Below are 15499 nucleotides of genomic sequence, written 5' to 3' on the forward strand. Positions count from 1 at the left end.
AATCCCTCAAGAAAAAGCTAATAAATCCTTGATAGGTGCTACTCCTTGCTTGAGCTGTACAGGGAAGAGTTCACTTATGGTATCATTAGCCTTTCTAATGAAAATGATAGTGTAGTTTAATCCAACATGGCACATTTGTTAATCCATTTAAGAGATTTGCTTTGGGATGATCTCTTAATTATGTTCACTTGCTGTTGGGGAAACTCACCAGCACTGCAATTCAGCTGCAGACAAAATGTTCTGGCCCTGCCCCATATGGCCCCACAACTGTAGGCTTGAGGTATGTTCATTAGAGAGCTAGGTTTATAAGGAAGAATCAGGTGGTATAATTATGAAACAGTTAATCATCTCTAAACTGTTTCTCATTAGGAAAGACATCCCTAATTTTAGATTCTAATTTACTTCCTTTATGTACACACCTGGTTTTCTCACTTTGATTACTGAGTTAGAAATACTTAAGAAATCCTTCGAGAGGCTGAAGAAAGTGGTATAACACTCAGAGCTCCCTGCACCATCATCTTTCACTTGAACTCTATCGTACAGTATAATTCACACTGAGTCATTAGTCCATACTGCTTGATACCACCAGAAACAACTGCTAGTTCATAGTGCTATAAAAGCTTTCAAAAGATCCTGGATTATCCTTAGCATTGACTCTGAGCAATTTAGATGTTTTTAAACCTGTCTACACCAAGAGTTGCCGTATTTTTAATCCTCACTTAAAATGCATTACATCTGCCTACTGTTGGGTCCTTATACTTTCCTCTGAAGCATCTGGTACTGGACAATATCAGAGGCAGGGTACTGGAGTATATAAGAGATTGTAGGGGGAGGGGGGAAAGATTAGCAAATTCAGTGGGAGAGTGGAAGTCTCAGACCTTAATAACTTGGTTAAAGGCAGTGCTTCAAGTGGTCTGAAAAAAGTGCATGTGGGGGGGGTCTTGTCTTTCCTACAGAAATGAAAGTGACATCTGTTCTACCTCCTCCAGCCCCACATCAATTCTGCCCTTCCCACTTCTGTTTCTCCTGCAGCTCCTAGGACTCTTCACTCCTTCTCCCAGCCCTCCAGGGGGTGCAGCAGGATCCCCTTGTGACAGAATGCATCCCTCTGTTCACATCCTAGACACTATTGTAATAATCTTTGTGCAAAATATGCCTTGTAAGATATTTGAAAACTAAAAACTTGCCGGTTAATAATGTCAGGGTGAGCTGTATGTTGCAACATTATATCTAAAGATAGGAACATGAGCTGAAATCATGACTGAAGTGTGTTTACCAGATAAATCTGGGGGGTGGGTAAACCTGTTTCTCAAAGATAAAGGACAAGCTGATATCTGCAGCCAGGTGTCAAAGCTGATGAGCAATCACTTGACAAGTAGCCATTCTTTGGAAGGAAGAGGACTCTTTCTGCTCCCCTCTCTCTTTTCCTATGGCTCCTGAGGGAGCCAGGCAGAGCTTTCTCCTCCTTCCTGCAGCAGTTCTGATTACCTGCTCACCAATTCACTAGGTCACTAATTCAAATCCAGCCCAGGTTGGTAGTGACCAACAGTCATTACCATCCTCAAGTTGTTCAGTAGCCTGGGTGAAGTAACACCATGTGGGCGTGGTCCTAGAGGATAAATGTTTACCTCAGAAAAACAACATCACTTCTTCGATAGTGACTGGCCCACTGAAAGTCTCGGCATTGATTAAATGTTGAACAGGAAATCAAGCTACCATTTTGCTTCAGAGGTGGCCCATCCCAGTCAGAGACAAAGCACATTGGAGAAGAGAGGTGGAGAAGCTTGCAGTTTACAGAGCTATACTGGTTGTGGGGCTATTTATAAGAGGCAGGGGAAGAGCGATAGAGTGTTCATTCTCTGCGACTTTCACACCAGAATCTTTCCCCAGAATTAAATCTGATTTCCAATGATCTTCTCATTCAGTGTACATGGCCTGTGTTTATCTAATATATTCATAAGAAAATGCCTAGCAAAGATTGCAGCCAGAGTGAAGTTAATGAGTTTACTCCCTGGGAAAACATGGTCAACTTTTATTGTTCTGCTTTTCAATTCACCACTTCCCCCTGAAACTGAAAGATCATTTTCAAGAAAAAGGGATGTTCTTTTGTGATTTTGTTTTTCAACCTACCTGTAATGCTAACCCTGCTTAGGATACTGACATAAAGCTGCCTCGGATATATACAGTCATGATCATTTCCTGAAACCTTTATAGAATGAATACCTCCCCCAGCATTTCATTGATTTTCAGGTGATTGTTGTCCTCTAGTCTGACCTCCTGCATAACACAGACCAAAGTCATGCCTTGGTCTTGAGCATGCAGTTGTTAGAAACTTATGCATTTTCCTAATGCTTAAGGCCTGTGAGTTATCTAAAAACATGTCGTGTTTTCAATGACAAATAAGAGATCTAACTGTGTATTCCCTCCACCCCCTGAATAATCCCATAGCTTGTCCAGAGAGCCACTATATTCCAATGAGTCCTATGTGGGTATTTTGGCTCAGTTTATCTGCCCTCCCTGTGACAGGGCACTGACATTTACTGCACCTAGTACTTCCAACTTCACAGGATTGAGCCCTTTATTCTCTCACATGTTCATCCAAAGGCTGGGTAGTTGTCTGACCTACTATTCAGGCCCTGGAGAACTGGACAGAGCTTTGTATGCAACTTAGTCTATTGATGTGTGCCTTTAAAACCACCATATTGTTATCTGGGAACCTCAGCACTGCTGGCACTTAGGCTGGGTCTACACTACAAAATTAGATCAACCCAGTTACTTCACCCAGGGTTGTGAAAAATCCACACTTCTGAGTGACATATATAAGATGACCTACTCCCTGGTGCAGACAGTACTAGGCTGACAGAAGAATTCTTCTGTTGACCTAGCTACTGCCTCTCCAGGAGGTGGATTAACTACAGTGATGGGTGAATCCCTCCTGTCGCTGTAGCGAATGTCTACACTGAGGCACTACAGTGGTGCCGTAGCACTGTCATGATAACGTGTGGAGCAGACTGCTGGAGCTTTACTAATATAAAAGCATTAATCCCTATATTTCTGTGAAGTAAGATATTTTCCTACAATATGGAACAGTTTTCTCCCCTTGGGTAACCACTTACTTTCTCAAACAAATCAATGTTTTGGCCATCTAATGTTCCTGGAAGTCTGGGATTAATTTAAACACATGTTTATATCACAACACTGCAAATACTCTTTAATTCAGACATGTGGAATCACCAGCACTTTAAATTTACAATGAACCAATACCCATACCTTACAGTTCTATAGCACATTACCTGAAGATCACAAGGCCTTTTACAAACATTAAAGAAACAATCTTCGTTGTGCCTCTGCATCTCCATTTTACAAAGGTAGAACACACAGAGCAAGCGTAAATGATTTGCCAGAGGTGACAGAACAATCCATTGGTAGGACTAAGAACTGAGTCAATATTCCTGCTTTCTCTTTCTGGCTGTAACCATTAGACACACTGCTTCTCCAAGCAGTGACCTTCAGAACAAAACTGTACAATAAGCAGATCCCTGGTTTAATTATTTAAAGCCAACTCTTGTGGAAAAAAAAAAATATAGGAACCACAGAGCGATTTGTTTGCTCTGTCAAATGCATGCAACAAATGCAATTACTGAAAGAAATATTAAATATTAAAAAAATGGAATTGTTCCTAAAAACAGCTGTGGAAAACTTTTACTCCCAAAATAAGTCTTCAACAATACCATTTATCGACATGAAAATAGTACAAGTCTGTTGCGCTGATGAGCTGCCCAGAAGAATGAATTTCGGAGGCACGAGGCCACTGATGAGAATGCCCAGCAAGCAGAGGTGGTGTGTGCTAGGATAAGTTCTGAGAGCAAGCTCTTTACAGTTGATCTGCTGAGATGCAGTGCAGGATAAGAGGTGGCCTCTTAAAAAAACCAGGCCCCAGATGATTTAAGGTAAGACATCAACATAATCTCCATCTTCAACTTCTGTAAAAAAAAAAAAAAAAAAAAGCAGCATACCACCATGTCATCATTTATACATTCCAATGATCTCTTAGGGGAAGGAAAAGAGTAGTTTGTTGCTAGAAACATTTTATTTCTTTATTTTGGTTTTTCAGATGGAATCTTCCAATGTTCTGGACACAAATTATATATGACACCGATTACTTAGGACCAGTGTCCCACAGATTGGTCCCCCAGAACTACTCCTCCACAGCTTGTTTGAGTGAAATTGCATGAAACTCAAGCTGAGGAGACCCTGCATTGTTCTCTTCAAAACCTGAAAGCTCAGTTCTGAAGTACAGTTAAGAACGCCTCATGGTAAGAAATAATCAAGTGTTTCTGAGTGGATACAGTTTACAAGATATGTCAGTGGATCTGATTGCCATCACTGCAACATATCCTTCCACTGTGTTCAACAGCTCCAAGTAGAAGGGCAATTGTAAACTGTAGGGCAAAAGAACCTAAGACTCCTTTTCTCTGATAATTAGCATTACATTTATTACGAACTTCTGTTTTTAGTTGGGGACAATGGTGACATTTGAGCTCTTAAGACCCTCATCTCCCTCCCCATTAGCTTGGCTACTTGAAAGGACATCTATCTGCAGCCAAACAGGTCATATATTACAAAGTGATGGTTAAAATGGGCTTAGTGCAAAGACAGCAATCCTTACTCATGACAGTTCTGCTGACTTATATTTACATTTTGTGTGAAAAAGGAAATTTAGCAGAGGCCCAGCTACTTGTGGAGGTTGGACAGCTAGCTGGCAAAAGGATACTGCGGTTTCCTTTCAGAAGCCCCAGTGGCCTCTTCAGATATCAACTGGCAGACATAAACATTATTTTTTTAACCCCAGCTCATCTGTGCAACTCAGTAGCACTTTACAGGGGTCGAGGCTGCTACAGCAGAGCTTTACTTAGAAAGGACTAGATATGGTTTAAAAATAAAAACAAAGTATGCTTATAATCCCAAGGAGTTATGGCGAATGCCTACACGCTAAGATTTAAGCATTTGCCAGGCCATGAACCAAGTTCAGGGTTCAGTGTTTCTCCTGAAAGAGCTGGTTGCAGCTTTGGCACTGGATGTTATGGCATGTTTTACATTGGCCTTTTTCTTAAAATCTCCCACCCTTACACTCCTGCCATTTGAGCTCCCCCAGTGATAGTAATATTGAGAGTGCTAGTTTAGACCAGCATTATAACCACCATACTATGAAACCTACTCAATGCCTTTCACCTCCAGTTCAGAGCAGGCCTAGATGGCAACTGATCTACCCTAGTGTTCCCACCACAGCTACCAGCTATAGTGCAATGGTGGGGAGACTTTAAGAAAAACTGCTAGTATAAACAAGGCTGCACCTATCTTAGCAACTTTACTACCCTTTATTGCTGGCAATGGTGTAGAAGCACTGGTACTAGCAACATGTTAAACACTAGTTGGGACAGGGCTCAGCCATTCCTAGAGGAAGTCTTCTTGATGTTGTGCTGAAGATGCCTAAGTATTTTAAACCATTACTAGCACCAGGGTAGCTGCACTGTTGCTGAAAAACAGGGTGCAAAGTGCCAATGTAGGCAAGGCTCTAAAAAGCTGCATTCCTTACACTGCTTTCGATGTCAGGGAGAGCGCTTAGCTCTTATTGAGCCATAGACTCAGGTAAAAATATCTTTCAGTTAACTGTTAGCATGTACTTGTCATTTTAAGTCTACCCGTGCGTTCTGCTAATGATTTGGAACCTTAAAAACTGTGCCATTTAAAAATAAAATTTCAGTTCACCTTTAATCATTGAATCATAGAAGATTAGAATTGGAAGGGACCTCAGGAGGTCATGTAGTCCAACCCCCTGCTCAAAGCAGGACCAACCCTGACTAAATCACCCCAGCCAGAGCTTTGTCAAGCCGCATCTTAAAAACCTCTAAGGATGGAGATTCCACCACCTCCCTAGGTAACCCATTCCAGTGCTTCACCACCCTCCTAGTGAAAAGGTTTTTCCTAATATCCAACCTAGACCTCCCGCACTGCAATTTGAGACCATTGCTCCTAGTTCTGCCATTTACTACCATTGAGAACAGCCTAGTTCCATCCTCCCTTTCAGGTAGTCAAAGGCTGTGATCAAATCTCCCTTATTCTTCTCTTCTGCAGACTAATTAGGTGCCATTTCAAAGATTGCCATTCAGGGTTCCAGGCTACCCACAAGAGGTGTAATTCACACAGTTGATTGGAAACTCCATGAGTTTACACTTGTATAGTTGCTGTCTCTGAGTAAGGACTCTTGCATCATGCATACATGATTCCTACACTTTTGCTGGTATGAGCACTTACTCTTATGGGTAAGGGATTCCAATGGAGAAAGGGTTTCTAATGGAAGTTTACAGCTTTCTGCTTGATTAACACCACAATTTAGCATTATTCAGCAGTTCTAAAACTCTTTTGCTCTGTGTCAACTGCACTGTCAAGGTTAACAGTTACCACCCTTACTAAATTCAACCTAACAAAACCAAGAACATGTTACAGTAAAAAAGCATGACTACACCATCTTTAATGTGTTTATCCTAAACACACCTGTGAAGTAGGGAAGTGTTATCCACATTTTACAATTGGGGAGACAGAAAAAAAAATGACTTGTCAAGCTTCACAGAAGATGACTATGGCAGAACAAGGATCTTCCAGCTTCCAAGACAGCACCCTAACCAGTGGACCGTACTTCCTCTTTCAATTTTTATTTTCAGGACAATTTGGATTTAAGGCTCTTACGATGTTAGAACACAAGGCAAAAGAATCTATGAGTTTGAAGTTAGATTATATTTTCTCCCTTAGACCCTCAAAAATAATTTAGTTTGTTTATGCCATTTTTGGTTTGAAGGTAATTTAGGGCCAGGGCTCTCACTGAAATCACTGGACTCAGCACCTTGTAGGAACTATACTGTATATTTAAGGTTAAGATTTTGTCATGGTTATTTTTAGTGAAAGTCAGGGACAGGTCACGGGCAATAAACAAAAATTCACGTAAACCTGTCCCTGACTTTTACTAAAAATAGCATTGACAAAAAGGGGCCAATTGGGGCAATGAGAGCCTGAGCCACCACTCTGGGATGGGAGTGGGTTCCAGCAACTGCTGTGGCTGACAGCTCTGGGATGCCTGCGGTGCCATGGCTGAGAACTCTGGATCTGCGGGGCCCCTGCCACACTGAAGGGCTGGCAGTTCAGAGAGCTGCAAGGACCCCCATGATGGCTCAGAACACCAGATCTGCAGGAGACCCCCCGCCACAGCTCAGAGGTTTGCAGGGCCCGTGTGACATCTCGGAGCTGTGCAGATCCCTGAAGCAGAAAATGTCCTGGCGGTCTCTGGAAGTCACAGAATCCATGACTTTCACGACCTCTATGACATAATCTTATCCTTATGTATAATGCATAACCATATTAAAAGTAATGCATACTGGCAATATTTTAATTTTTTTAAATCTTAAAACATTATGAGGGTCAAATCCCAGTTCCATCAAAGTCAATGGGAGTTTTATCATTAAGTATGCCTTTGTCCCCGTCATCATCAGAAGGCTATTTAGCTAATGTCACTGATAAGATTTTGATCAGTTAGGCAGAAGGTGTAATTTTGGCTTTTCAATTTGCAATAAAAAGACATTCTAAAATAAAGTATAGGGGACTGGATGATTCAGGGATGCAGAATATTTTGCTTCTAACTCATGCGTTCAAATTCAGCCCGATAGGTATTACAAATGTCAGGGGGTTGACTGGGATTCAAAAATTCTGAGTATGACTCCTCTGACTTTCACTGTGACATGCTATGCAAGTTTAGATGAGTTCTCAAACCTTTCTGTGCGTCAGTTTTACCCATCTACAGTAGTCTGAGTTGGTTTTCACATGCCTTCTCATTGTGACGTGGGTACCGAAGAGTTGCCATTATATTGTTACTAACTGGCACCTTTATTGGCAGGCTAAGAAAGGCTGACGGAGCTCCCTTCTCACTCCTAAACATGATTCACAGTGATATTGAAACCACAGTGATATGGGCTGAATGGAAAATGTGTAGAACAGCTGTCTGTGCTCTCTCTGCACTGAGGATAAACAGAAAGGGATTCACTCTCAGTGTACAGAGGCACAGACAGCAGCAGAACTGTCAATCCAGCACCAGGCTAAAAAGACAGAAATAAACCTCCTACCATCATAATCTTCATCCACATGTACCCTGGAGTTCCTTACTCTCCTTGAGGGACTTGGTCTTATTACTGGGTAGCGAAGGTTGGTGATGAGTCCTTGATTTGGCTTTTCATATGCATATATTAAATCCTTTATCGTTTTGAAGACCCGTTGTGGAACATCTTCAGAAGTCTGCAAGGAAGTGAAAAAGGCATTGCCAGTGCATGTGTGTTTCATCTAGAGTACTGTAAGTGTGTAACCAGTAGTTCATTCTTAACTGAATGAAGGTTTGCTGAACAGATTTGGTGACCGATAAATAAATAAAAATAAAATGTTCAGTTATTTATAAAAAGCACCAATCCTGTTAGAGATAAGTGTTCAGCTCATGTCACAGCTACAGAGCTAGCTGTACCTCTATCCCCTCTCTGGTCTCTCTGAGTGCACCCCTTTTTGGTGATGCACCTCTTGTCCTTACTTCTCTCAGGATGGAGTCACACAAGTCTTCCACTCTAAAACAGGGATCTGGCTTCAGTACCCTGTGTATACCAACCACTTATCACCCTGAAGACCAAACTGGATTTCAGGCACCTGCATTTCTTCCCTTTGGCAATCTGTGATCAGTGATATAATCACCAACAGCCTCCTTAAAACAAAGTATTTTTGTTTACCATTTGGACCCAAAGCATTAGAGAGAAAAGGATTTTAGAATGGACAGCTTACATGCATATTTAGTGTCACACTTTGCCACAACATACAAGCTAAGTTAGACAGGCTTTCCTCTTAAGTTAAAAGAAAGTGGTGTGGTCATGCTCTTTCAGGAAGCCACAGAGCTTTTGTCTCTCTTCTGAATTCATTTCAAGTCCTGAGACTGTCCATCTGAGGCCCAATCTACACTAGAAAAGGTTTGCCAGGATAGCTATATCAGCAAATCCTCCTAGTGTAGAGAATAGCTTACACCCTCAAAAATGTGTTTCCCTATAACTTATACTGGATCCCCAAGTGCAATAAGACATATTAATATATCTGCATCTATCCTGAGGCTTTTTGCCAAAAAATAAAATATTGTAAAGAAAAAGAAAAAAGAAATCACACTCCTAACTGACATTTCTATGGCCGGGAAAACTTTCTAGTGTACACCTTGCCTGAGTCTCTCAAATAGCTAATCATTTGACCCACCCCGTTCTAAATGTTTTGGTTGCTTCCCCAGAATGGCAGCTAAAGCCCTTAAGGCTTACCACTTTTTGTATTATCTTTTAACAACCCATTCAATTTCAACAGAGTTGTAATCACTAGTCTTGTGCCTGTAATTTCATCCCTCGGTGATGGGGTTGAAACTTTGGTCTGCTCCCCTAATACAGCTCAATGAATAAATCACATTTTGGGATACAGATCAATAATCCTTCCCAAGCATCTCTACACTCACCAAAGTTTCTTTTTAAGGTTTAAATATTTAATATCTTTCCTGTGCTGCAATGAATTTTATAACTAAAGCTGGGCAGGAAGCAAATTTCCCATCCCAGAAACTGTCCAGTATTTTGAAAATTTTTCCTGTCAAAAAATCTCAAAATCAATGTTTAATTTAAAAAAAAAAAAAAAAAAAGAGCGGGGGAGAAAAATGTCAGTTCAGGTCAATCAAACATCTTGTTCAGATCATTTCAAAATGATGTGTTTTTATTTTGACCTTCTAAAAAAACTGTTTTTTTGTTTTGTTTTGCTTTTTTACAATGAGTTAACTCAAATTTCTAAACGAAAAGTAACTTTGAAGCAAATACGGAACATTTTCATTTGTGAAAATGTCAAAACTCGATTTCGAAATTTTTTGGATAGGAGAAGTATCTTTTATTGGACCATCTGCTGATGGTGAAAGAGAGAAATTTTTGCACTCCACAGAGCTCTTCTTCAGGTTAAGTTGTATTATCATGCTACAAAAAGGGAAGCTTATAAACATTGTCACACTACTGCTAGAACACATTAATCAATGGCAGGCATATTGAGTCTACACTGATAACACTTTGGTTATAATGTATCTCTAACAGAGGCAAGTCAAATGTTTCAGATCGTTTCAGCATTTATGAGATCGATAGCTAACATGTTAGGGAATCAAAGCTGACATTCCCAACCCTATCCCCCACATTCAGCTGGGTTCATAACAGTCACCTCTGCCCAGCATGGTAAGCAGCATTGAGACACTTGGGAAATGGTCATAACTGTGATCGAGGGCCAAGGCTGCTGTGATCAAGGGGAGAAGGCTTTCAAGAGTTGTGGTGGCGAAGTTAAGACTCGGAAGTTATCCCCCTATGAAAAATGGTATGCTGTACTGCCAACTCCGAGTGTTCAAAAATCAGGAGATTGGCTTAAAAGGGAGCCTTTTTTTTTTTTTAAACGTAATTTTGAATTCTTTTTATGTCTTCTGATGTCATAACCTTTACATTGAATAGTTTGTCTGCAAGCTTTTTTCTGCAACCATGAAGGACAGAAACCTCTTCTAAATGAATAAACACAGGCCACCTAATTCCACTCAAGTTGAGCCCAATGATTTCAGTTAAATGAAAGCATTTTAGTCCTCAGGAAACTAAACAGTTGTGTGTCACAAACAGAGAACAGGAGAGACTGAGGCACCACCAACACCTGGCATCCCTGTTGGCAGGGAATTAGTTTGGTGAGATATCCCCAGATGATCCTAGTAAGCAATCTATACCCTGTGCTGCGGAGAGAGGCAACAAAATAAAATCGAATAAAGTGAAGCAGAATCCCCTTGTTTAGGAAAGCTTCTTAAATAATCTGAGGATTGCTTGTGCTTGTTGGCAAAACAGTTTGGACTGGAAAAAAAATACCAAACCATGCTTCAATTAGTATTTAGTGAGGGAAGACCCCCACAAGAATAGGAAGCAGCTGTGATTCAAGAAAGCAAGGCTGACTGACTAATTTTTGTCAGCCATCATGAAAGCTTTAGTAATAGGACAGGACCTTTCACCTCTAGATTGCTGGCTTGAATACAGCCCAGATCAGTAATGCTTAAAAGCACCTCTGTGAGTATTACATACACACAAAAATATAGTATACAGATCTTTTTAAAATGAAAGGACTAATTCCAAAATTCAAAACCCCTTAACATTCAGAAGTGCGAGGTGTTTGTACACAGGCTCCATCAGTGTCTTTGGTGAAATGGAAGAGCATTCCATCAGAAAAGGGAACAAATATGTAAACAGATACTCAAGAGATAGATTTCATTCTATCAAAAAGATTCGGGCAAATCAGTAGCTATGGGCAAGCCAGGCAATAAATGACAGATACAAAGAGATTGCTGTGGAGATAGCAGTATCGTGTTACTTCCAAGCTAACTGGTAATGACAGAAAGTATTGTCAAGGGTTATGTGGGGTAGAATGCAGGTGCGAAAACACCTTGTGAAGGTGAGATTTTATGTATATGTATTTTAATCATAAGAAGGACATTAAACAATATTTTCTCTTGCAGATGAAATGACATTTTCTTACCTGAATCCTAAAGTATCCTTCGTGTTCCCTGAAGACTCGATAAGTATAGATGAGGTTTTCAAAGCTGTGAAGAGATACCCTTTCATAAGTTATGTTGGTTTTTTTTAATCAACATTCAAGCAACAATAATAGCCAGACAGTACTACATCCAAACCTTTTAGCAGAAGAATTTTTAAAAAAATGTAAACAAAGCTAAAACAATAAAAGACTAAAACCCAAAAAGGGAGCCAGTCTCAGGAAATATCTGTCATTGCATTTTTTTGCTATCAACAGTTACATACCATTTAAATCTCTTCTAGAGTAAAAAGTATATAACTTTTACAAACAGATATTTTAGAAAATGCTTAGCTATTTAATTAGTGAAGTTTGATACCCTGAAGCTAACTCTGCAGCCTAAATCTAAAAAAAAAAAAAGCAGAAGTTCCTTAAAACTAAAGTATCCATTTACCTTTTTAAAAGGGCATCAGAAGTGTATTGTGTGCACTTATAACCACTTGTCTTCAAGTACTGGCGTAAAAGCAGGATACTCTGAGTTTTGGGCATACATTTATTTTTACATTTGATTTATATATGAAGAAGCCAGGACTCAAAGTGTTTTGAGATTCTTATGAACCTAGAGTTTTCAGAGCCTGGAAACAGATATCTGTTTGTCTTGTGTGGCTGTTTCAAGTTGTGTTTAAAAACATAGAGTGTGATTAAATGTGACTATATAAAAATAGCACCTTCTTCACATGAAAGATCTGTTCATTGTTTTTAAGAATCCAGATTTGCTGATCTTGGAACAAAGTAAGCTTGTTGCTCCTCTGCAGACGTAGCACAGCTAAGGATGTGTCTGTAATGCAATTATTAGGCGTGATTGCGACTGGAGTTGACATACCAAAGCTAACTTTAATTTACCTAGTTCAGGTCCTGGAACAATGAAGCAGTGGCACGGGCTGTACAAACCTGCCCAGAACCTTAAAACTGGTGCTGGCCACAGGGATTCCAGGCATGATAATGAATCAGGTCACTTTAATCTGGAGTATATTGATTTGGCTGGATTGCAGCTAGAGATGTATAAGGGACTGGACCCAGAACATACTACCATGTCAACAGTATGCGAAGCATCTTGTTTGTCACCCTTCCATCCTTTTCTATTTCAGCGACTCCTGGCTAAGCCTTGCCTACCCCAGGCCCAGAGTCTCCACTCCCTCCTATGTCAGAAGCAGTGTGTGCCCCTTTCCTCTGCAAAATTATTTTGTACGCTAACTACGGATATGCAGCTTATTTATGTTTTTGTGCTGTGAGATCACTTTCACATTTGCTACTTATTCATCTCTAAGGATATAATAACTTTCACTTGTGATTGTCTTAAAATTAATATAGTTTTAAAGCATAAGTACAGTACTTACAAAACACAAAGACACAGGGCTCCTGCCACATTCTCGCTCTCTCGTAATAAAAAGCTACCATTCTTGCCTTTCTTGGTCAGTAATTCTTCACAAGTTTTTCTTGTTATGTGTCCATGATAAAATGGGAAATCCATGGAAGAGCAGCAACAAGACCCCTTGTCTTTATAACTGATTCCAGGTGAATTCAGCAGTCTGGCATTAAAAGAAGATGGTTAAATGATATTGAAACAAACTGTGATGCTAGGAGAAGCTATTCTTGAAGCATTGAGTCTGTCAGTGAGTTAATCTGTGTGGTTATTACCGACCTTTCTGGAGAACTTTTCTAGCAGATGGTGATTAGGAAAGCAAATGAACACGATCAACACAGGAAATGTAAAATGGCCAGTGGTTTACCTGAAATGGGCCCAGCCCCCAGCCCTCCATTATAAGATCCTGTTTTCATTGCTCATGACTTTGCCAGAGTTTAACCATGTGGGCTGATATTTGCCCTGTCAGATGTGTGCTTCAGGCTGTTTTGTTTATTTATTTTTGGGGGTGAGAAGAGTATTAGCAAAAATTGTTCAGCTATTCGAGAACAAGATTAGAGAAAGAAATGTTTTACACATGTTAAAAAATTTACACAGCCATTTTGTGGAGAAGCTGGAACGCAGCCAAGATTTAGAACATGAGACTTGAAATTTGGTGCGGGAGTAGGTTGCTCTGCTGTCAAGGAAGTACCCTTTGCTGTCCTCATGAAAAATCTACCCAAATTTGGCCAAGTTGTAACTCTCTGGAAAATGTTGCAATTCATACATCTCAGCAGAAACTTCAGCTAAATTATCACAAGGATGCAAGGACAGAACAGGACTTTCTATGGAATTGCTGCTCCTAGCACAGTGGTGCCAGGCACCTGAATTGAGAGGAGGGAGATGGTCTTTTCTGTGCTCTCAGTGGTCCCCCTTCTACTGTAGCATGGAAAAGGAGGAAACATTCTGAGCTGAATGCAGAGGGGACAAGAGGCAGATTTGGGGTGTAGCAACAGAGGGATTAGATTAGAATGAGGAAGGGAGACCCAGAGGAGGAATCTACGACTAGTCTGAGGATCCTGTAAAGGACAGAAGGGATGAGAAAGAGACAGAACCAGGACAGAATGGTCTGTGAGATTGTGCCCATTCAAAAACACTTCCCTTCAGATCCTGGAATGGAACCCAAGATTTCCAGGTCTCACCATTCCTCCGCTCTCTGCCAATATCTGTTACACCCACTGGCAGATTGTATCTCATCCCTCTCTAGTAGCTGGTCCATAGAGGATAATAAAACTATTGCTATCAGTTACTCCACTGGCTCAAGTGACAGAGACCTGGGCTATGGCTGTAAATATCCCAACCTGCTGATGATCCATGTGGATGTCCCTATGATGCCACATGATGGAATTTGTTTTTTTCCATTTGTTTTTTAAAAGACAGAGGAAATCATATACAATAAGCTATATTAAAAGAACATTAAAGTTGCAGTGTTAAGCACTAAACAGTTAAGAAATGCCAGAACTCAGGTTGGCTGTGCAACCTTAATTAAGGCCCTACTTAATTATGCATTATGGGCATATATTTAATTACATGAGCGGATCCTATTTTTTCCACATGACCACTGCGTCATTCAGCTCATAGGATGGACGTGCTCTGGGGATGAATAAGGGTTGGGTTGTCGTGAGGGTGGCTGTTGTCTGTAGGACACCTGTTTAATTTGTTGACATAGTTGGAAGATGTGTTATGAAGATACATTCATTCATATTTGTGAACTACTGAGATACTTTAGTGATGAAGACCATAGAAAAGTCTATGAGGAAGTGAATAACTCTGTATTCAGGAGAGGGTTTGAATGGGTTACAGTAAATAAAACATGGGGGGCGGGGAAGAGGAACACATTGAACCACAAGAATAAAACAAAAGATTGAATAGCTGCTCTTCCTGTGCTCTCCTGAATGAGGCAGGAGTCCTGTGGAAAAAATAGTATGTGATTATTTATGTAGCTAAAAACTGTTTTAGAACGCACACACTCCAGGGGAATGAATTCAGGTTGCACAGTCTTTTCCTGACTTGAGTGATTGTCTTTACACACAAGAAACTGACATTAAATGAACCTTGAGGTTGCAGTTTAGAAATAGAACATGTGCCATACTAACAGGTTGACCAGGTGGCAATTACGTAGGAACAGTTATATCAGTCCAAGATACAAAGGGGTTAGGAGCGTCTTTTGGGGTCAGAGAAAATTAGGGAAGAGGACAGAGGTGATTCTGGAAGGGAATCAGAAGTTGATAAGTTTGAGGAGGCAGCTTAGGCTGATGTTTGTGCTATGTTATTTGTGAATTACCAATAAAGCCAAACCCCAATAAGGGGTGGAAATAAATCAATCCTATCTTGAGGGCTATGTCCTTTGCAAAAGAAAAGGTAAGGACTCTTCACGTTCAAAGATAAATGGAGTGTTAT

At 40.4% G+C, this 15499-nt stretch overlaps 1 protein-coding gene across 1 annotated transcript; it reads right to left on the minus strand.

Annotated features, from left to right (window-relative positions):
• Nucleotides 1-3184: 3184 nt before the first annotated feature.
• Nucleotides 3185-13308, minus strand: SH2D1B (SH2 domain containing 1B). The gene is made up of 4 exons (XM_067546386.1): nt 13035-13308; nt 11644-11707; nt 8172-8340; nt 3185-3983 (listed from the first exon to the last, which is right to left on the minus strand). Exons 1-4 carry the CDS (start codon nt 13166-13168, stop codon nt 3946-3948), a joined length of 405 nt encoding a protein of 134 aa, XP_067402487.1. The 5' UTR covers nt 13169-13308; the 3' UTR covers nt 3185-3945.
• Between the last annotated feature and the right edge of the window lie 2191 nt (nt 13309-15499).

This window comes from Emydura macquarii, unplaced genomic scaffold, assembly GCF_026122565.2.
Source record: "Emydura macquarii macquarii isolate MOO-44397 ecotype Brisbane River unplaced genomic scaffold, CSIRO-AGI_Emac_v2 contig_1119, whole genome shotgun sequence".
In the NCBI taxonomy this organism is placed as follows: domain Eukaryota; kingdom Metazoa; phylum Chordata; order Testudines; family Chelidae; genus Emydura; species Emydura macquarii.

Coding starts and splice junctions, on each gene's coding strand:
- SH2D1B (XM_067546386.1), bottom strand. CDS start 13,168: ATGGATTTCCCATTTTATCATGGACACATAACAAGAAAAACTTGTGAA. Junction 8,341..11,643: donor AAGGATACTTTAGGATTCAG/GTAAGAAAATGT, acceptor ACTTCCTTGCAG/ACTTCTGAAGATGTTCCACA. Junction 3,984..8,171: donor TGTGGATGAAGATTATGATG/GTAGGAGGTTTA, acceptor TTTTTTTTACAG/AAGTTGAAGATGGAGATTAT.